The 23,246-nt window shown below is 48.2% G+C and overlaps 1 protein-coding gene across 8 annotated transcripts in view; it reads right to left on the bottom strand.

Annotated features, from left to right (window-relative positions):
• SMARCA4 (SWI/SNF related BAF chromatin remodeling complex subunit ATPase 4) overlaps positions 1–23,246 on the bottom strand; it is a 60,577-nt gene that overhangs the window by 12,214 nt on the left and 25,117 nt on the right. For all 8 annotated transcript variants that reach the window (XM_075916162.1, XM_075916159.1, XM_075916157.1 and 5 more), the window contains exons 13-23: positions 23,030–23,160; positions 22,351–22,408; positions 20,254–20,372; positions 16,059–16,209; positions 14,240–14,403; positions 11,630–11,696; positions 10,846–10,956; positions 9,141–9,383; positions 6,763–6,876; positions 4,702–4,809; positions 2,003–2,089 (exon numbers count right to left, since the gene is read on the bottom strand). In XM_075916162.1, coding sequence (XP_075772277.1) covers positions 2,003–2,089; positions 4,702–4,809; positions 6,763–6,876; positions 9,141–9,383; positions 10,846–10,956; positions 11,630–11,696; positions 14,240–14,403; positions 16,059–16,209; positions 20,254–20,372; positions 22,351–22,408; positions 23,030–23,160 — 1,353 coding nt within the window. The remainder of the gene's footprint in view (positions 1–2,002; positions 2,090–4,701; positions 4,810–6,762; positions 6,877–9,140; positions 9,384–10,845; positions 10,957–11,629; positions 11,697–14,239; positions 14,404–16,058; positions 16,210–20,253; positions 20,373–22,350; positions 22,409–23,029; positions 23,161–23,246) is intronic.

Below are 23,246 nucleotides of genomic sequence, written 5' to 3'. Positions count from 1 at the left end.
GGCCACATCGAGAGCATTGTATCCAGTTCTGGGCCCCCCACTATACAAAGGATGTGGACGCACTGGAGAGGGTCCAGCGGAGGGCGACCAAAATGATGAGGGGGCTGGAGCGCATGATCGATGAGAAGACACTGAGGGATTTGGGTTTGTTTAGTCTGCAGACGAGAAGAGTGAGGTGGGATTTGATAGCAGCCTTCAACTCCCTGAAGGGAGGTTCCAAAGAGGATGGAGAAAGGCTGTTCACAGTAGTGAGGGATGGCAGAACAAGGAGCAATGGTCTCAAGTTACAGTAGGGGAGGTCTAGGTTCGATATTAGGAAAAACTATTTCCCTAGGCAGGTGGGGAAGCACTGGGATGGGTCCCTAGGGAGGGGGTGGAATCTCCATCCCTAGAGGTGTTTAAGTCTCGGCTTGACAAAGCCCTGGCTGGGTTGATTTAGTTGGGGTTGGTCCTGCTTTGGGTAGGGGGCTGGACTTGATGCCTCCTGAGGTCTCTGCCAGCTCTAGGATTCTATGAACTGTGAGACGAAATACTCCCTTTTGCTTGTTTTAAATCTGCTGTCTATTAGTTCCATTTGGTGACCCGTAGTTCTCGTGTTGTGAGTAAAGAACTTTTCTTTGTTCACTCTCCATACAATGATTTTCTAGCTCACTACCATGTCCCACTTCGCTGTCTCTTTTCCAGACTGAAAGTCCCAGTCTCATTACTCTGTCCTCATACGGCAGTTGTTCCATAACCTCTTTATTTGTCTTTGCCCTTTCCTGAACCTTTCCCAATTCCAAGAGCTTTCTTTTGAGATGGGGCCATCACAGCTGCACCCAATATTCAAGATGTAGGCACTGTGGTTAGGTGGATTTACTGGCTTATGTCATAGGCCTTCATCTTACTATAGGCATCTCATGGAGTTATATAGAGAGGCCACAGAATATTTTCTGTCTTCTTCTTTATCCCTTTCTTCTTTATCCCCAATGTTCGGTTTGCTTTTCTGCCTGCCATCCGGCCTGCATCCGTCGGACAAATCAAAACCTGGCAGTTCTTCAGCAGGGCAACGCCAAGCTGTTTGTTTGGAGAGGCTGAAATGATCTCTACAGAGCCTCAGCTGGGTGCAAGAGTCTTGGTGCGTTTCTATAGAGGGTTGTGGGATTTTAATCTTGTCTCGAAGATTCTTCCTGTCACCGCACAGCGGGATCCTTGGCTAAGAGGGAGATGTCCGAGCAGTTCTTGTCTGTGGAGGCCGGATGTGCGACTGGAATCTATTGGAGCATCTCTGACACGAGGCACATGGCATTATGCAAGGAGACCACACTGGCACACGGTATTCAGGCGCATGCTATACCAAAGCAATTGGTGCTGTTTGTAGCTCCACAGACTGCATGATGACTCCCATGATGTCCCGGACAGTTTTCGGATCAGTGTGACCAGACCTGACATTCTTGGTGCTGCTGAAAGGTCTAACTCCTGTCCAGTGTAACACCGAGATACACTGGTGAGCCTGGTGGCGGATACCCCCACCACAGAGCTGCACATCAAGCTTGGGATCGGCCATTTGATTGCTCACATGGACAGCAGTCTCGGCACAATGGCAACAGCTTCATTCACAAGCTATCCAATGGCTGCCTGAAGGCCTGGAAAGAACACGCAGGAATAAAGTCATCAAACATCTCTCTGGGGGCACCTGAGGCTGGAAGAGGATCCCCCGGATTTACGAGCGGAACATCTGTCTAGCTGCCTATGAGCAGAGGCTGCATCCAGTGAGACAACGAGCCTTATTGTGCCATTTGTAATTGCTATCACTTCCCTGGACTCTTGCTGGCTGCTAGGCTAACGCTGGAGGCTGCAGGGGAATATTTTGGGGGAGACACAGGAGTGCTACAGTGCCGCCCTGGAACCCAACCCACCCGCAGCCCAAACATGCTTGCTTTACATAGCCCTCGTTTTACACAACACGGGATCCGAGTGCACTAGGGTCCAGATCCTCCCTTGGCGACACTGTCCCCATTACCTCTATGTGCTGAAACATGTACGGATGGTTACAGATCTTCCTCAGCTGCATGATCGTGTTCATCAGGGTTTTCGTACCACCTTTGCCCTGTGCAAATAAAACCAGGATTACCAATGAGCCCCTTTCAAAGCTGTGGAAGGGAAAGCTGAGACCCTGCTGCACCACACTTGCTGTCAGGGTGCCCTACACTCTTGGCGGATGGGCGCAGTTGAGGACAAAGGCGGAACTGTTTGGATGTGTCGCGCCCGGGAGCTTTAGCAGCTGAGCGTGAACGGCTCAGAGCATGGAAGGGACACGGGAGGCATCTTCACTCAGTTTTCAGCAAGAACGTCACACGGATCTAGTCTCAGGGCTGCTACTTTAGGAGACGGACCCAGCCAACGACTCCAAAACCTTCTCCACTCACTAGCAAGGCCGATTCTCCCAGCCCCACTGCCGTTAGCTGCCCAAAACAGCTAGACCAGGGTTCTCAACCTTTTCCTTTGAGGTCTCCCCACCATGCTATAAAAACTCACAACTGATTCCACATATAAAAGCCAGGACCAGTGTTCGTGGGTGGCAAACGGGGCAGTTGCCTGGGCCCCCATGACACTAGCCTGCTCAGGCTTCCGTTTCAGTCCTGGGCACGGGGCTTGCGGCCCTGGGTTTCAGTCCTATGCCATGGGCCGGAATAAGTCTCATGCTGGCCCTGCTCGACAGACCTGCTAAAACCTACTCGCAGCCGCCCCAGGCAGGGCTCCCTGCGAGCTGTGCGGCCACTCCGCTGGTCAGCACCCACAGGTAGGGTGTGTTTCTACTGGTGGTGCCTGGGTGCACAAAGTTATTCCACACATGGATGGAACATTGCCTCTGGGGGCCCCAGGCCCTGAATAAGAACCACTGAGCTAGACAACTGCCCATGTACCCCACTGCTCATGAAGTGAACTTCCAGTTAAGAACCCACAAAATCCCCTTCTGCAAGGAATAAAGGAATTGCAAAGCTCAGGGGAGAGGCAATCTCAGAGGTAGCGTACTGGACGAGGGAATAGTTCATTTTAAATCCAGCCCAACCAGCTACTGCCAGCTGTCCAGAGATCTGTGTGATCCAAAGTGCTGCGAAATTCCTAACAATTAGACGCAGCCCCCTTTATGGCACCCTCTTCTGGGCCGAATTGGGAACCCCCCCCCCCCCCACAGGTTTAGGTTTCAGTAACGGGGCAGAAGCGCACACTGCCTCTGCTTCATGTCTACACTCCCGGTGGCATGGGGCGTAGCTATGTACCCCGCGGCGTGGACAGACTTCTAGGACAGAAGGGATCTGCTGTCACTGTAGGAACTCCCCCATGACTGCAGCTGCCTGCCACTGACCGAGCTGCGTCTACACTGGGGCCTAGGTTAGCAGTTACAGCGCTCAGATGGGCATTTTTCACATCCTAACCCTACCCACAGCGAAGCTTTACGTCTAGACCAGGCTTCATCCTACAGTGCCAAATGCATTCAAGGGATGTCCCAAAGCACAGCAAGCACTAGGTGTGGACAAATCTCTGTTATAACTTTGTTGTATCATTTGCATAGGACTTTGTATTGTCTTTCCACATATAACTGTGTGTGGAGTCCTTCTATACAGAAACTTCGTATTAAGTCTGTTTATATAGCAACTTTGTATTCAGTTTTGGTATAATGTTGTAGTCACGTCTTCATTCAGTAAAAGGGAGAGATCTGTTCTGGCAGGGACTGCACTGCTGAATGACTGAGATGTGAACGGGGAAGGCACGGAAGACCGGAATCTCCAGCAGTTACAACAGTTGGGGAGGAGATGGGAGCCAGATCCAAGGCCAGCAGGACCTGTCAAGCAGGCTCACGAAGATCAGACATACTGACAGCCCTGGGAGCCAGAGGCAGGCACCTCCCCTTGAAGAGGAATGTGGCAGCATCAAAGACACTGCAGAAGCAGCCGCCACAGATGACTGACTTACCCAGCCAGCCAAGAGCGCACAGATTTTGCATATGCACAGGGCGACTAACCGGTATAGACTTGCAGGAGAGGGAAGCTGCTCTAAATCTAAGGTGTCTTCCAGGAGGACTCCGGGTTTTCGTCTCAGGGCAGTAACAAGGGCAAGGCAAATGAGGCATTTGCCTCGGGCAGAGAGCTGAGGGGGCGTAGAAAAGACAGCTACTGTGCTGTCTTCGCTCGTGCCTCGCGCCACGTCAGCACCCCCACCCGCACCGAGGACAGTCTGGCCTCAGGCGCCAAATTATCTAGTTACGATTCTGTTTCGTCTTCTCAACATCGGAGTACCGATCTGGATTGGCAGACACCTGGCTCCACCCCTCCCCCATCTAACTCACATGACCATGAAATTAGGGGGAGCAACTAGCTGGTAACAAGACAGCATGTGCTTGTGTAATATCTCATATGTACATGATAAGAGTACTGATTGATACATGTATTACCAATAGATGTGGCATTTTGCCGTATCCCCCTGCAAAAGATCCCATGCAATACTTTAAGTACAGCCTAGGCACCTCTGAAAGCCAAGCGGATGTAGGTGCTTACCTCCACAAAAGAATCCCCCTAGCACTGTCGCAGCAGTGTGACTGGCAGCGAGCCTGGGAACAAACCTGACGGGGAAACGGGCCCCGTTGATGAACTACTTTTTAGCCCTGCTGCAGGTGAATGCAGGGAGAACAAGTAACAAAGCAGAGCCCTATTATCGCACCTTTTTATCCTTCTCGGAGCCATCGGTAAGCAGCACTCCCTTGGCCTGCATGTGTCTGTACAACACCCGCTGTAACGCCGACATGTCGCACTTGATCACATACTCCACCTAGAAGAGCAGAGGAGAGTTGCACATCACAAACCGTAAGCGCTACCCCCACCCTCTGGCTTATGAATAGGAGAACGCATAACTCGAAGGCGCTTTATGCAAAACAGATAACGTGACACGTCATTTTAAAGGTTGAAATCCGTTGAATCTGTGGATCCCATTTTTGTGCCTGTTCCACTCTTGGATGTGAAGTTGGAAAGATGAAGTGTGGATCTGTTTAGAATTCTTAATGGCTCAGTAGTCAAGCTAACCATTCAAGCCAAAACGTGAATGGCCCTGTTTTTCCTGTAAGCCAGGATCATGGTTGGTCATGCCAGGCCACCTGATGCTGAAACCCATTCTGCACTGAAGGTAAGAAAAGTCTGACCTGCGCACGAAGAATTCCCGCCTGGGGCAAAGGGCACCAAACAGAAGAAGCAGCTGCCAGATGCCAGGAGACCTCCCCACTTACTATCTAAGACTAAACAGGGCGAAGGCTCATGCCCAAGCTAGAAGGCAGCGTAGCTTGGGAAAGAGATGAGTAGAACAACTGCTGAAGGTAAGAATTTGCATGTAACAAAGTTTTAGTGGATTAGGATTTTAACTTCATAACTTACTGTGATCCGACTGTTTCACTTGCAGCCACTTAAATCCTACTTTTTACACTTACCCTCTTCCATCAACAAAGGGGACTGATCTTATGAGCTTTCTCTGTGTAAAACTTTTACGCTGGGGAAGACGGATTTGTCAGGGGATTGGGTTCCTTTGGGGGGCTGATTTCCTGGGTGCGGAGCCCACCCGGAGCTGAGCTGACTCAGTGTCTGTTGTTCTGCAGGGAAGCAGTAACCCCACCTCTGTGCCTTGGTATAAGGAGTCCAAAGCTTCTGGCCCGCAGAACAGGGTGGGGAGAAGCCTCAGAGAGCAGGAAGGCCAGCATCAGCAACATGATCAGCACCCTGGGGGACTTCTGTGATCTAACCCCACTGTCATTCTCAGCTTGTTCCCAAAACATCTCACTCCTACCCCCATGGCTGGCTTGTAGCTCTGCCCCCCCGCCCTGCCTTTGCTGAGTGCTTTGCGCTCTCTGCAGAGCGCTCAACTGGGATTCCCAGCCCATTAGCACTGTTCTCATCTGGCCAGAATGCTGCCAAGATGCTCTTTCACCACGGAGCTTGGCTGGTGCCAGCCACAGGAGCAACAGAGCAGGCATACAAGTCACTCCGGTGGAGCTGTCGGGCAGCACTATCGTCCCCACTTTGAGCCCACCACCTCTGTGCCAGCGGTAAGCCCCCAATCCGGTTTGTTCTCATCAGGCTAGCGTAGCTCCTCGGGATGAGACTAGCAAGCTGAAAAGCAGCAAAACACCCTATCAGTGCAGTGCAGCAGTTCCTAGACAGGAAATTCATTTGGCTTTCACAGAAACAGGGAAAAAACCTTTCCTACTGAACCGGGGTGAAGAAAAGGAAACCATGAAAAGCAAAAGTCTCTAGTAAGAACATCATGGAACCAGCTATCAAATGCTGGAGCGAACAGCTTCACTGACAACTATATGCCAGTTAAAGGGTAAATGGGTTAGTTTATCTAGCTCATCCCCCTATCGTGGGCCAGGCAGAAGTGCGAACACATTTGCCATTCCTGTACAGTTTTAATTGCTCAAATCTTGGAGCTTTCCCAATTTTCCTCAGAAGATGTCTCAGCTTCTGTAGTCTCTCCATTCAGCGATGTGACGACTTACAGAAGGAATGCAACATAAAACAAACACACAGAGAAAACACTAAGTGCAGTGCAGTTCACAGCTTCTAGGACACAAGGATCCCTTAGATCCGGTCTGATTTCCTGGATAGCTGCTAGGCCAGGGAATTTCATCCGAGCACAAGAACTTGTGTTTGACTAAAGACCATCTTCCAACAAGGCCTCCGGAAAGCACGGGGCACATGTGCGTGTGCTGATCTGCACCTTCCTTGCAGGGGTTACCTTTTCAGGCAGCTGTGCTTCCACCTCCTTCTTTAACCGTCGCAGCAGGAAAGGACGCAGCACTTTGTGTAAACGACGGATAATCAGAATAGTTTCTTCTTCATTCAAATCCACCTGTGTTTCCACCCGGGAAATAAGAATACAAAAAGATTAAAATCTTTTTGATTTTAAGATTAAAATTTTAAGATTAAAATCTTAGGGGAGATTCCAGAAGACTGGAAAAGGGCAAATATTGTGCCCATCTATAAAAAGGGGAATAAGAACAACCCAGGAAACTATAGACCGGTCAGTTTAACGTCTGTCCCAGGGAAGATAATGGAGCAGGTAATTAAGGAAATCATATGCAAACACTTGGAAGGTAATAAAGTGATAGGAAACAGCCAGCATAGGTTTGTGAAGAACAAGTCATGCCAAACTAATCTGATAGCTTTCTTTGATAAGATAACGAGCCTTGTGGATAAGGGAGAAGCGGTGGATGTCATATACCTAGACTTTAGTAAGGCATTTGATACGGTCTCGCATGATATTCTTATTGATAAACTAGGCAAATATAACTTAGATAGGGCCACGATAAGGTGGGTGCATAATTGGCTGGATAACCGTAGTCAGAGAGTTGTTGTTAACGGTTCTAAATCCTGCTGGAAAGGGATAACAAGTGGAGTTCCTCAAGGGTCTGTTTTGGGATCCGTACTGTTCAATATCTTCATCAATGACTTAGATATTGGGATAGAGAGTACGCTTATTAAGTTTGCAGATGATACCAAACTGGGTGGGGTTGCGACTTCTTTGGAGGATAGGGACATAATTCAAAATGACCGTAGCAAGTTAGAGAAATGGTCAGAGGTAAACAGGATGACGTTTAATAAAGAGAAATGCAAAGTGCTCCACTTAGGAAGGAACAATCAGTTCCATACATACAAGATGGGAAGCGACTGTCTAGGAAGGAGCATGGCGGAAAGGGATCTAGGGGTCATAGTGGACCACAAGTTGAATATGAGTCAACAGTGTGATGCTGTTGCAAAAAAAGCAAATATGATTCTAGGTTGTATCAACAGGTGTGTTGTAAGCAAAACTCGTGAAGTCATTCTGCCGCTCTACTCTGCACTAGTTAGGCCTCAGCTGGAGTACTGTGTCCAGTTCTAGGCGCCACATTTCAAGAAAGATGTGGAGAAATTGGAAAGGGTACAGAGAAGAGCGACAAGAATGATTAAAGGTCTAGAGAACATGACCTATGAAGCCAGGCTTCGTGAACTGGGCTTGTTTAGTTTGGAAAAAAGAAGATTAAGGGGGGACATGATAGCGGTTTTCAAATATCTAAAAGGGTGTCACAAGGAGGAAGGAGAAAATTTGTTCCTCTTGGTTTCTGAGGACAGGACAAGGAGTAATGGGCTTAAAGTGCAGCAGGGGAGGTTTAGATTGGACATTAGGAAAAAATTCCTAACTGTCAGGGTGGTCAATTATTGGAATAAATTGCCAAGGGAGGTGGTGGAATCTCCCTCTCTGGAGATATTTAAGAACAGGTTAGATAGACATCTGTCAGGGATGGTGTAGATGGAGCTTGGTCCTGCCTTGAGGGCGGGGGGCTGGACTCGATGACCTCTTGAGGTCCCTTCCAGTCCTATGATTCTATGAAAATGCCTTGAGTCTCTCCCCCCCTCAACATTTTCACTAAAGATGGCAAGGTCCCAATACTAAGGAGCCCTAGCTCTTTTTGAGCAAATCCCAAAGTGCTTTGCAAAGAAAGTCATGATCATCCCCATTTCACAGAGGGGGAAACAGACTCAGAGAGGGCTAGGGACTTGTCCAAGGTCTCCCAGTAGGCCAGTGGCCGAGCTGGGAATAGCAAGGAGGTCTATAGGCTCTCTCCATAAACTCTGCACCTGATGACTTACAGCTTTGACTTAGCCACACACCTCTCAAAACTGCAAACCCATGGCTGCAGCTGTCCAAGTCAGGGATTTCTGTACTGAAACCTCGACATTTTCCCTGTGCAGTTTTACTATGCGGCACTCACACCCCAATGACTCCACTTGGAGAGGAGATTTGAATGAATCTCTCCAGTTCACTTAAAAGCCTGGAGGATTTTGTGCAATCTGAGAATCTGTTTTGACTAGATCCAAGGCAGCGACCTGCTGGGATGGCTGCAGGACAGAAAGACAGCTTGCTCTTATTCCAGCACTTGCTAATTACCACTCCCGCTGTCTGGTGTCAGGCCCCAGAAATTCACGTCTGAATGAAGACCGTATCTCTGCCCTAGCAGCAAACGGTCTAAGCTAGCATTACAATCAAATGGCACGGCTCCCCAGGGATTCGGTGCCTTATTTCAGCACAAGGTCGTGTGAATCCTACTGCTGCCGGATGGCTATTTTCACAGCTACCTTCTCTCCAGTCATGGCGAAGGGAGCGTTGAACCACTGCTCAAACGTGCTGCAGCTCTTGAAGATGGTGGGAAGTAGGAAATTGAGCAGAGCCCACAGCTCCGGCAGTTTATTCTGTAGTGGAGTTCCTGTCAGCAGCAAGCGGCGCGGCGCTACGTAGTGTGTGTTGAGGACCTGGGTTAGCTTACAGTGATGATTCTTCATTCTGTGACCTTCATCAACAATCATGTACTTCCAGCGAATCTGCAGAGACAGAAGCGCAACAGAGACGGGGTCAGGACCTGCAGGAATCCCGCTTTTCCTAAGCGCAGCAGCTCTACTCACACCCTCCAACGCAGGCCAATCACAAAGTCTTCACCATCCATGCAACTATGTCTGCCCTGCAGGGGCCGCCCTCAGAGACAGATCAGAGCTGACTAGGGTTGTGAAAGCCTTGTCAAGTTTCATTCAAGCTGCTGCTGGGAAGGTGCTCCCATTCACAAGCCCTTTCTTGGCCTATGGCACCGAGAACTGAGGCAGCAGGCAGAATAAGGGGATGACACAAAGGAAAGGGACAGTAACCCCAAGAAATGATTAAGGAAGAGGAATATTACCCAGTTAGTTATTCTAGTATCTCACACACCATGTACCACCCTCAGCCGTTCCTTAGCTTCCTGGATAAAGCCAAGGGCATTTCGTTTCCTTTGGAACTGGGAACAGGAAAAGCTAAAACCTCCATGTGAAGGCCTCTCTAGCTGAGAGAAGATGCACCAGTTTAACTCAACACAAACCCCTAATCAATGCAACTTAATTTAGTAGTTCACTGAAAGAAACACCACCAGATAAAGGGGTAACACGCAAATCTCTACTACTGAAATAATCCACGTAACTAGCCTGGTGAAGTTTCACACTCCCACGTCTGGGGATGAAACAGCGACATTCTGACCTCGGAAGAGTGTCAAACGCAAGCCACGAACTGACACAGGCCACATGAGTGGACCTGAAGTACATTAGGGTACGTCTACACTAGCCCCCTCGTTGGAACTAGGGAGGCTAAATGTAGGCATTCGAAGTTGCAAATGAAGCCCGGGATTTAAATATCCTGGGCTTTATTTGCATCTTCCCGTCTGAGCACCATTTTTAAAGCCCCTTAGTCTGAACTTCCTGCCCACAGCTACATGCGGCAGTCAAACGTTAACTCGAACTAAGTCCTTAGTTTGAGTAACTGTTACACCTCATTCCAGGTGTAAGGACTTAGTTCGAGTTAACGTTTGACTGCCATGTGTAGCCACGGGCAGTTAGTTCGGACTAAGGGGATTTAAAAATGGCGCCTGGATGGGAAGATGCAAATAAAGCCTGGAATATTTAAATCCCGGGCTTCATTTGCAACTTCGAATGCCTACATTAGCCTCCCTAGTTCCAACTAGGGGGCTAGTGTAGACATACCCTTAGTTTCCAGGATTTCCGTGTGAAAGATGGGCGACTGCCTGCTAAGCTTGGGGGAGGGTGTGTGTGTGCACGTGCATTTCCTGTAATGCTTTCGTTGTGAGCACACACCACTTTAGGAGGGATGGCAGATCACTGACTAATCTAGTTACTCCTGAGAACATAAAATGCAGGGCCTGAAAAAGGCAATAGCTGGGCGACAAAGCCCCAAGAGGAGTGGCCCATAAGGCAGCCACGATGGGGCAAGAAGGGCAATTAGCCACAGGAACGAGAAACTCACCTTGGCAAGAATGTGCTTATCTTTGATGATATACTCGTAGGTTGTAAGCAAGACATTAAACTTCCCGCTTCGAAGCTGAGGTACAAATGCCCGTCTCGCTGCTGGAGAGCCCTGGCAAAGGAGGAACGGAAGAAAAAAAAATCAAATCAAAGTCATTTCTAGCAAGGGGCGTTACTACGAGTTTGTCTACAGCCGAGGTGGGGGTGGGGGGAGGGGACCTTTGTGGGTTGGGAGCCAACTGAGCCACAGAAAAATCAGGGCCGGATCCAATCCCTGGGCCTTAGATTCCCCACCCCTGATCTAGTATGCGGCAATGCATACTAGGGGCGTACAAATTCTAATGTGCACCATCACGCTGCACGCTAAGTGGCCCATGTAGACCCTGCTGGCATGCTTTAAAATTTCCTGATTGCACATTTTTAGTGTGTGCCAGCAGTGCCTACACAGAGTATCGCACACTGCATTGTAGAATTCACACTCTTCTAGTCTGGACTCTATGCATTGGGCAAAATATACAAGTCCTGATTATCAGCAACAGGGGGAAAATCCCACGCTCCTGACTGCTTCCCCCCAAAAACCGAGCTGGAATGTTTCCACAGACCATGCCACTTAGCTCTGTTCTCTTGCCCAAGTATTCAGATCCAACACAGAAGCGCAGTCACCCAGCAGCTGGTGCGCTTGTGAAGGAAGGGACTGATGCGCGTGTGGCGGCTGGGTACGCCTTTCAACATGTACACTCTACGGTGGAAGGGTGAGACGTGCAGGACTGAACCCCACTACTTGCCTTGTACGAGACCTTCACCACAGAAGGAGCCCATTTGTCAAACTCATACGCCCAGTTGGACAAAGTTCTAGGAGAGAAGGAAAGAGAAAACACGACCTGTAAAAGCCACCCTTGCATAATGGACGCCAGGCCAGGGCTGTTGGTGCAAACCCTTCAGTCTCCAGCAGCTCTTAGGAAATCAGCACACTTGCTGCAAGAGCCATTATCCAAGGTACTCGAGCACAATCCAGCCGCTTCCCTGGGATTACGGCAGCTCTGCCTATTCTCCAGGAACGGCTCCATGGAGACGCACTTGCCACTGAGCTGGCGCGTGCTGCCCACGCGCCTCACGCACAAGAGAGGAGATGGTTTGTCCGGAAGGGTCTGCTGGGGCCACACCTGCCACCTACGTAACTTCATGTTCCCCTGGCCGGAGGGCACAAGGGCCAGAGTGGGCTCGGCCAATCCTCCGTTCTTCCGCCGGCACAGAACCCCGAGGAGCAGAACTCGGTGGCAGCGGAGAGAGACCCGATTGTGGAAAGGGCGTGCACAGCACATTGCAAAGAACCGGTTGCCGCAAGGCGCGTAAGTGTTCCTTCTTCTCCAAGCCACTGTCCACACAGATTCCAGGCCTAGAGAGGGGCAAGCAATTGCTCGGCAGTGGGAAGCTGGAGTTTGTTGTAAATTGGGACTGCAGGACGGGGCATCCGATCTGAAAGCCTGCGCTTAGGAACAGTGGTTTGTTAATGAGTGGCTCAAGCTCCCATAGTTATTCCACAGGTTTCTGTTTGTCTAGGGCAGCGGTTCCCAACCTTTTCCAGATGGGGACCCATTCTGGCAATTCAGGAAGCCTTGGTAACCCAAGGCCATTCAAAAACAGGGAGGAGAGAGGGCAGAGCCACCTGGGGAGACACTTGGCGACCCTTTTGAACCGTAACTGTGACCCATATTTGGGTCCTGACCCATCAGTTGGGAAACCCTGGTCAAGGGTAACTTCACTGCCAAAGCCGACTTGCTGGGTTGTTTGTCCGGGAGGGTCAGGACGGCTGTGTAGGCTAACTGCCCAGGCTGCACCTGGAGGAGCCAGGAAGCAGGGCTTGATTAAATGCAGCTCAGCTGGGCACGAACAGGAAGTGTCTGTATAACGCCCAGGAGGTGACAGCAGCCCTGGCTGCCTGAAAGGAGCCACTCCCTGACTGTTGGGCCTATCAGAGTTATGAGCCAACAGACCAAGCACACCCCTCATTTGGAACTGGCAGTACTTGGGGGGAGAGGGAAGAGGAGGAAGGTGCAGATACATCACGGTACTGTATAAACTTAAACAACAAATGGTCTGGTAGCACTTTACAGACTAACAAAATTCTGCATTAAAGATAAAATGCTAAAAAGAAAACGAATGGGAAAGTTAGAAAAAGGCTCCACAAGGTAAGGAAACTGTTTCTTGGCTTGTTTCATTTAAATTAAGATGGTTAAAAGCAGCATTTTCCTTCTGCCTAGTAAAGTTTCAAAGGTGTACGAAGTTTGGAAAGACCCCTAAGATTTAGTTCAGCATCATGAACAACTTCCACCCGTGAGGCAGTCCTAACTCTGAGGTTCTAGTGTAAAGGGCAGCCCGCAGTGTCCCCCTGGGAGGAGGGAGCTGGCAGCCAGGAAGGTAGGAAAAGGAGCAGGAGGAGAGCTGCACAGTGCAGGCCTGGGCACCATGACACAACACTAACTACATTTCATACTAGGCTAAGTCAATCACCCATTGCATGGAGCAGGGATTCCCCATGTCTGCCACCGGTGGTAAGACTGGAGAGAGATGCTTGTGCCACTCTGCTTGTCTGTCCCCGAGCGGGAGGGAGGGCTGCAAAGAGCCCGTGGCACAGACATAGCTGCACTGGATGCTACTGGACAAAACAATCCCATTTAGCGTGTACGGGGTGCAGGTACCTCAAGAGCGGACTTAGCCCGGGCAATCGCTCAAAGGAGCTTTCCACGCGCCAGGGACTGAACTGGGAACGCGCCATTTCCCAAACGTTGCATGCCCGAGGGAGCGCTGCCCTAGTTTGTCAGGCGAAGACACGGGCTTTCGTATCACAGGTAAAGAGGAACAGCTCTGCTACAGCCTGGAATGCCCGAGTTCTGGCTCTTCACACCAGTGCATTGATTTATTATTTCAGGTGAGTGGGGAAGGTGCCTTTAAAGGTGCCTTCTGATTACTCAGATTGACATGATGTCTTATAACATTAGGGTAAAATTTAGTCCACTGATTAAGAGGCTGTGAGCCAAAAGCCTATGCCTGGGGGCAGAAGAGCAGCAGCATCCCTGAGGGCAAGTGTGACATTATCTGGGTTTCTATAGTTGCTTTGTCCAAGGCTCTCAAAGCCCCGTCCAAATGGTCCCGAATGCCCTGGTACGGCCAGAGCCACTACAGCCATTTTGCAGACTGGTAGCGGAGGCAAAGCAGCAGAGTGAACTCCAAGGTCAGAGGGGGGAGTCCGTGGCAGTGCGAGGAACGGAGCCCATAATTCACAACTGGCTCTTTAGCCCAGCCCCAGCCATCCCACCCTGCTACCCTGCACAGCACCACTAGAAGGAACATTGCGGTCCCACCCTTCCCACCGTCGGGCCACGCGCCACACTTACGAGAGAGGTACTATAATGAGGAAGGGCCCGTTGATGCGCTTGTGCTCCATGAGGTATGTGATTAAAGCGATGGTCTGGATCGTTTTGCCCAGACCCATCTCATCTGCCAGGATGCCATTCAGGTTATTATTGTACAAAGAGACGAGCCACTCCAAGCCTTTAATCTGAATAGAAAGAGAACAGAGGGCGATTCAAAGAACGTCAACTAAAGAGGACATGCTAGGAGGAAAAAAAGCCACACTTCCTTGTGAATGATCTGCAGCCACTTGCCTTATGTAACACTGTAATGAATTATTTATTGATTATTAAACCTCTTGTTTTAGAGTTAATTATCTCAAAGCGCTCCTTGGCACCGATCCATTCCTTTTCCTTCTGGATCACGTGTACCACACAGAGAGCTCCCTTTAATGTGCTGTGCTTTAAGCCAGTGTTTCTCAACCAGTGGTACGAGTATCCTTAGGGGTACTTGAGAGAAGTCTGGGGGGTACATCAACAACTGACATTTGGAGAAAACTGAACATTTGTTTTAAGTTTCACAGCGCTTTATTATTTTTGTACTTTACACCCCAAAATTTCATCACTCACCCGGCTACGATTAAGTTGTTTAAACCAACGTGTTGCAACGGTAGAAAAAAATTGTGTGTCTGAAAACTGTAGGTACTGGGGGTACTTACAATTTTTTTAAAGGGGTATTTTATTTAAAAAAAGGTTGAGAAACACTACTTTAAGCGACAGGCCAAGTCTGGCTAAACAGTTGTTTTATTAAGGAACCCTCTTCTCCAGAAGCTCGGATCATTTTATTCTCATCGGCATCTCTCGGAACTTTACCAACTGTCTGGTTGTTTGCACGGACTGACGGGAACAACCCTCCACTCCCTGCAGTGGGGGAGAGATCGGAGGTGAGAGCCAACGGGCTCCTCTCTTTAATGCCCAGGATTTCACTGACTAATATCACAAGTGAGGTCTTACACCACCAGAGCCTACTAATGAGCACAAAACGTTAGCCGTTCCAGAGGGCTTTCCATCTTCAAAGTACTCCAGAATTACCTAACTACACCTACAGATGCCACAAAGTGTCTGTCAAGTCACTTTGGTCCCTGCAGACTGCAACCGATTCGAGTATTATCCAATCATTTTCAGCCTGTTTGGTGCAATTCAGACGTAGCCGTGTGTGTTTAAAACTTGCTCGTCAGCTTTATTACATTGTGGGTTTGCTTACGGAGCTAGGGTATTCAGCAGGTTCAAAAGGTAAGAAATGATGCCCTATGAACCCAAACAGATTAGACCACATCAGCTTGGAGATGCAGCTGCAATGCCTAGGCAGACAAACAACCGAGCACAGTGAAGGCGCGCCACCTCAGAGCAGTGAGGGAAGCAGGACAGGAGCCCAACACCAAGCAGGGTGAGATCAGTTGCCTGGAGCGCTCTAAGGAGGCTTTTCTGTTCAAATACAATCTGCACAAGGAACTGACATGCAAGGCAGAGCTAGGCCAGGAATTCACTTCTCATAACAAACATCATTTTGAAAGGGACATTAAATCTCAGGGATCGTGGTAAAGCCAGTCCCTGGATGAGCCCTACGGTGGGGGGCTGTTATCCCACGTCTGGTACTGCAGAGTCCAGAAAACATCCCTTTGAGCTGCTGGTCAGAGACAGGCCACTGGACTACGAGCTGTGGGTCTCATCCCTCCTGGCAAGTCCTAGGTTCTCCCCCCACAGCTGAGCATCCCTGAGGTAGATCAGACATGCTGTACGTGTGCATACGCTATTCCAGTCCCAATCACCCTGAACCAGGGTGTTTCCTCCCTCAGTGTCTCACCTGGTATTGTTTGAGGACGCCATTGACCATGAGCGTGGACTGTTTGTCCACTCGTTCAGTGACCGCGTGGGCCACAGCGTAGTAAGATTGCAATCCCCTCGCCAGAGCTTGGGAGACCCCATACTCATCATCAACATCTTGCTTAGCATTTCTAAAAAATAAATACATAAAGGGTTTTGAATCGATATGGAGATAATCCTTCTCACTTCTCTGGGAGACAGGCTTCCTCGGGGCCCAATGACCCCCGGGGGGGACCCCACGAAGCCTTGGACCTCATTAATTCTTTACTCCAAAGTACAAACCCCATCCACTTCTTTGCCTCTGAAAGAACATTTTAGTCTCGTCTCATCCCGGTTTACCTTTGCCTCATACTCTCTAGGATCAGGAAGCAAAGAATAATGCCTGCTCGTTAACACCTTGGAAACGACCAGGTGGGATAAGATGTACAGCAGCACCCAGGTATCTTTGGAGCACAAGCCCTGCTGAATTTTGAAGATCCAAACCACAGCTTGCTTTGAGAGCAAGAAACTTTACTTGAATGGGAAGTAAATTCTTATTACCATATCATCCAACAGCTTATATTTGTTTGAAAGGAATTACTGGTTCAAAAAAAAAAAAAAACAAAAACAAAAAAACAAAACAATTTTGCACATATTTTGCCTATTTAATCTATTATAGTTGCTTTTGCAATCCACGTACTAGTATTTCCTGGTGTGATTAGAATCTCTTCCAATTGATGCACCAGAAACTGGAGACCCCCTCCAGTAGGCTTAACACTACAGCCAAATGGTGCTTCCTTAAGTGCAGTTTAAGGCGCACACAACTTTTTTGCTTTTGCAGCTCAGAAAGGCAACTAGGAAGCGGCAATTTGAACAAGAAAAAGGGCAGGCAAGGGAGAACTGTTCTGCTGACATCTTTCGACCAGTGTTTGCATGCAAGCAAGCACGAACGAACAGGGGAAAAGATCTGAGAGTACAGTGTATCTAAGCCCTTACAAATATTAAAAGCAAAAAACTAGGCTACTGCCACAGTAAGGTGCAGTTTCTACATGCACAGAAGTATCCAGAATGCTAAGTTATAGTTGCTGAGGGAAGCAGAACTTGAACCCACTTTGAAATGTTCAGCATTTTCCATACATGACGATAACTTTTTTCTTTATCTGGGCAACGCTTGCCACCATGGGAACCATAAACGCGGTCATCCCCGATTCTTTGTCTTGTAAAGTATCAACATTGCATTACCTTCTTTTCTTCCATTTCCTTAGTTTAAAAAACTAACAGCTCAGATAGACATTCTGGCATAAACGCACCTATGCCACATTCATACTCAGGGGTGCTTTATAAAACCCAGCGCACGGTATGAAAAAGGAGGCACATTATGGCACTGTGATATGCTGGCTTAATGCAGGCGACTACCTCTCTAGACAATGTAATGGCTTATTGACAGCTGGGAGACTTTTCCTTAGCAAAGTAGGCTGTCATGGGATCCTCTCATGGATCAATGACTGGCTAAAAGATAGGAAACAAAGGATAAGAATAAATTGTTTTCAGAATGGAGAGGGGGAACTAGTGGGGTCTGTAAGGCAGTGATGGGCAAGCTGCATGTGGCCCATCAGGGTTGTGTGTGGCCCATGAGACATTTTGCAACGTACAGGATTGCCAGATTCTGCTGCTTTCTGTCTGTAGTCTTTTTCCTACCAGTATTACTGAAGTGATGCACATGTAAAGCAAGGGCACGTGAACCAAGATGCGTGCTGGCTGAGAGAGCCATGTGCTCTCTCTACAGCCAATCAAAGTGCTGCTCCAATTCAAATCAGCACACCCCATAAATTCTAGGTACCCAGCAAGCGCAGTAAGCAAAGCCGCCCTATCCCAAGAGACGGCTTTGTTTACGACAATGTTGTGGCCCACTAAGATGAAGGGCCACTCATGCAGCCCACTCACTACCCTAGTTTGCCCATCGCTGCCCTAAAGGGTCTGTACCAGTGTACCCTGAGGCCACTCAGAAGAAATTCAAATGCCATCCCACTGATTAGCAGAGCACCCACAATTAGGTTTTATGTTTCTATGGGCGGTGCGCATTAGCACATGCCTCAGTGCATATACAATTATATTTTGCACCTGGATGGAAAAGATTAGAGGAAACATTGGTCTGTCCTGGGACCAGTCCTATTCAACATATTCATAAATTACCGGGACAAAGGGGTAATCAGCAAGATGGCAAAATTTGCAGAGGATAGTTCAGTCCAAAGCAGACTGTGAAGAGCTTAAAAAGGACCTCAGAAAACTGGGTGATTGGGCGACAAAATGACAGATGAAATTCAATGTTGATAAATGCTAAGTAATGCACACTGGAAATAATCCCAACAATACGTAAAAAATGATGAGGTCTAAATTAGCTGTTACCACTCAAGAGGGAGTTCCTGGTGTCATTGTGGATAGTTCTCTGAAAAAATCCATTCAATGTGCAGCAGCAATCAAAAAAAGCAAACAATGTTGAGAATAATTAAAAAAGGGATAGATTAGACAGAATATCATAATGCCTACATATAAATCCAGGGTACGCCGACATCTTGAGTATCGTATGGAGATGTGGTTGCCCCATATCAGAAGAGATATACCAATATTGGAAAAAGTTCAGAAAAGTGCAACGAAATAATTAGGGGGATGGAAAAGATTCCTCAGTAGGAGAGATTAATGAAGCTGATAGTTGCCTCTTTTCCAAGTTGAAAAGTAAGTGGGGACATGGTAGAGGTCTGTAAAATGGCAACTGGTATGGAGAAAGTAAATAAGAAAGTGTTATTTACTCCTCCCCGTAATGTGAGTGCCAGGTGTTACCCAGTGAAATTAATAATTAACACGTTGAGACCAAGCAAAAGTAAGTATTTCCTCACACGTGATAATCAGCCGGTGGGACACTGCCAGAGGATGTTGCGAGGAAAGCATAACTTGAACCCACTTTGGAGTAGAGAAACTGTAACAGTTCAAAAAGAACTAGGTAATTCTTGCAGGCCGGGCCCACCAATGGCTGTGTGCCAGGATGGGCAGGAATAGTGCCCGTAGCCTCTGGTTATATGGGGCTGGGAATGGGCAAGAGGGGAGGGATCCCGTGATGATTCCCTGTTCTGTTCACTCTCCCTGGGGCACCTGGCATTGGCCGCTGTCGGCAGACAGGACCCTGGGCTGGATGGGCCTTTGGTCTGACCCCGTCTGACCACTCTGATGTGGCTCATGTAAGGGTTCAAGCCTAACCGCTTGATGTTCTAATAGGACATAATTCAGGGCAGTCTATTGACCAGCATTCTGCAAGAGGTCAGACTAGACGCTCACAGTGGCCCCTGCTGGTGTTCTAATCCGTGGCTGATGTTTGCAGGGAGCGTTTCAGTAGCTGTGCTGGCCCCAGAACATTGGAGAGAGAAGATGGCTGAGGCACCTGATTGGACCAGCTTCTGCTGGGGAAAGACACAAGCTTGTGAACTTACACAGAGTCCTTCCTCAGGACCTCTAAAGCTCCTCTCTCTCAAACCAGAAAGGACATGACCTCCCCACCCCTTGGGTCTCCAGCAGGTATGCAGCCATGATTTCTTATGCTATTTTCATCTGCAAGCCTTTTCCCGTCTCCAAACGTAGCTAGGGAGGGTACCCAAGAAAGACCTTTTAAATAAAAAAGCAGCACCCAAGTTTCCTTGTACTTGGCAACCAACATGTTAGTTTTGCTTCATTTTTCAAAAACCCTGGATCACTGTATTGCTAATATAAAGCTTCCTCGAGAATCAGACACAATTCCCATTAAAATCAACAGATCTTGCATCTAAATCTATTATGTAGATTTGAATGTCTCAACCTTAATCTCTGGGTAAAGACCAAGCATAACAAATCAGAGGCCCCAAATGTCATTTTTAGAGTGCACTGGGAGGGAATGATAAGCTACTGACAAACAGGGATTACAATGGAAGCCTTTCTAGCAGGAAATGACAACTGTACCAGCCAGGTGACCGAGGTGCCCCTCATACTGGAACAAGAGAGCAGGGGTTTGCAAGTCTTTTGCCAGTTACTAGTGCCTGTCAATCCTGCCTCCAGGAAAAGAATGGAAACCAAACCACGCTAATCCTGGGTGATTTCTTCCTCCGACCCCCCCACGGAAAACAAAATGGGATTTAACACACTGATGCAGCAAGTGACCACGTGGAGCTTACTCAATAATGTGCCTGGCATCGACTTCGGACACATCGTCGCTGTCTGGGTCTGGGATCTTCTTCTTCTCCTCCACAGGCAGGGCAGGCTGAGCAGGCTGTGGCTGCTCCTCTTCCTCCTCCTGCCAGAAATGGAAGGCTACGTCACTGGGACTATCCAGCTACACATGCTCCTCCTTACGTGCAGCAGAGAACAGTGTTCTGCATCCTGACAGGGAGATGGAGCTGACCAAGTCTGCACAAGCCACTTAACATGCAGCAAACTCTTAAAATTCATGCTGCAAACATTGCAAAAACCCATCCCCTTGGAGACACCTCTTCCCTTCCCTCCTGTTGCTGCGATGCTATCAAGCACAGAGTTTTGTTCACCAGCTGCTGCTGCAGGAGACTTCAATGCACAGAGGAAGTGAAGGACAATATACAGGCCAGTTGGCTGGTTGGAATGAATCCGATGTGTAGATTTGCATTGACTTTTCATGTGTAGGACTCAGCCTGCCCTGCTACAAAGCTATAGACTCTCTTTGCACCTCCCTGTACAATTGGAGTATCTAGGCCTACTTTGTGACCATATCAGCAGCCTTTTCATTCGTTTTCTTTTAGAAAAATGGCCAACATCTTCTCCTCCCCCCCCCCCGATCATAACTGAGCAGAAATAAAAACTTTGGCCAAGATCTCCAAACCCAGGGCTCCGACATCCATATTTAGACACCAGAATAAAAGCAGCCCCTTTTTCAAAAAAGGGGAGTGTTGGCTTTTCCTATTGACTTCAACAGGATTTGTACATTTGTGGCATCTTTGGAAAAAAAATTACACTACTTATGTAGGTACCTACACAAATCTATTTGGTCTCCTTCCTAAATATGGATGTAGGAGCTAACCATAGGCATCTAAGTGTGAACAGTTTTCATGTATGGTCTAGAATGCTGACCGACAATGCACCCTGCCTCCTGCCATCCCTATGCTAACAACCCGGCCTCCTTTCCTCCCGTGATTTAAAACTGAATTCTTGCTGAGGGGAGTAGGAACTTCCATTACGTTGGCAAAACCATGCCTGCCCCTAAGCTGTCAGTGCAGAATATCAGACCAGCCCACCACAAGTGGCAGAGTAGTAAAAGGCAGGGAGGGCGACCGAGATTAATGGTTCAATCTCATACGGGATGCAGGGGGAGCTTTACCCGGTCCCTATCCCCAAAATATTGCCTCTTCCTCACTCCAAACTGTAGCGCACTCAAAGAGTGATGGTGCCTCCTGAACCTAGTACTTTTTTTATATTTACATAGTTCCAGATTATTTATGGACCTTTAAGAACCCACAAGCAACAGTCACTGCGGGTATGTCTAGAGACAGTCTGGAAGTCTAGACCCGGATCTGTCGGCTGGGGAAGCCTCTGCCGACTGATCCCTTATGCCTCGGACGGCAAAGGCTTCCCCAGCCGACAGATCCGTGTCTAGACTGCCAGGCTGTGCTGAATCAGCTGATCATCAGCACAGCACGGCGGCCATGTTTATTTTAATGAATCAGGGATTATTTAAATCCCCGCTTCTTTGCCTATGCCGGGTAAACTAGTTTATATGGCTCCGTCGACGGAGCCACATAGTCTAGACATACCCTGCCTTACAGATCAAGGACTGGTTCCTGCAAGACAGGGAAAGATTGTGAATTATTCCAAGACTGCCCTGTTCTGTACCCTCCAAGCTCTGGAACTGACCATGGTTAGAGACAGGATACCAAGCTAAATGGACCATTGGTCTGACCCACTAGGGCAGCTGTTTTTAAATCCTTATACACGTATGATGGCAATGCCAGGCTACTATGAGAAGCAGAGATTTGCAGGACTGTGTCCTAGTTAAGACATGACACAACAGAAGAAGAGATGCCAAGCGGAAATAGGACAGCATGAGGTTATTTCTACACCGCATACATTAGAGCTTTCAAGATGTATTTGTTCTAAATGAATTCCACTTAGCGAAATGAACATTGAACTATATTTGAAAAAATAAATACTGGATTAAGCTGAAGATTTTTTTTTATATCTTCTTGTTATTTTCGGTTTTAAAATACTAGCACACAAAAAATATAACTTAAGACACATTCACTTACCTCTTCCTCCTCCTCCGACCCACTTTCTTCACTGTCAGATCTGGGAGCTACTTCATATCTAATTAAACACAAATATTAATATTTAATGCCAGTTCCGACGCAGAGTGCAGTGCAATGCAGAGACATGAGACTGGCTTGGCTCTGAAAGCCTTCAAACTCAAACCAGAGTGAGATTACTGCTACTTTTAACCCAGGAATTTGACTAATTGTTTTCCTTTCTAATCCCAGGTTTAGAACCAGTGCACCCAGAAAAATTAATTGGGCCTGAGTGCATAAGACAATTAAGTCCCTTTTGCAACAGTATTTCCCCACACAATTTAGCAACTCCCTCACTGCTGGAGTAAGGTTAAAGGAATATTCATTTTCTAAGGATACAACATACTTTTTCCTGTCCTCTGGGACTTTCAAGGTGTTGGGCTGGGCCTATGTTGATATTTTGGGTTTTTCTTGCCTCGACTGGACACAGCCCCAGTCCTGTGCTGGTCTCTGCGAGAGGAAACTTCACTGCAGGGTTAGGGCCAGATTCCAGACCCCCAACCGGTGTACTTGTTGACCCATTTCAGATCACACATGGAACAGGATGTATAAGCAAAGCTGCAGAATGGGTTGCAGCAAATGCGAGGCTGTCATCCTTCTGCCAGAACTCCAGATGGCAAGCTGGGAACTGGTGTCTGCTTACCCTGGGTTCATTTCCAGCCAGGTGTCCAGCTGTCCAGCCTTCGGAGCATCTGTGCCAGTAAGGATTTTACCACTCTCCACGTGGATCACTTTCACAGGGAGATCGCTCATTTGGCTGGTCTCATCCAGAGGCTGAGGAAGCACAATAGATGTACATGTCAGTATTCCACCTGCAATTAAAGCTGCTCAGTGCTTTCATTAAAATCAGTTGTGTGCTA

The sequence above is a fragment of the Pelodiscus sinensis genome, unplaced genomic scaffold (assembly GCF_049634645.1).
Source record: "Pelodiscus sinensis isolate JC-2024 unplaced genomic scaffold, ASM4963464v1 ctg90, whole genome shotgun sequence".
Taxonomy (NCBI): domain Eukaryota; kingdom Metazoa; phylum Chordata; order Testudines; family Trionychidae; genus Pelodiscus; species Pelodiscus sinensis.
The sequence above is the reverse complement of the archived record's forward strand: the minus strand, read 5'-3'. Positions and strand labels throughout refer to the sequence as shown.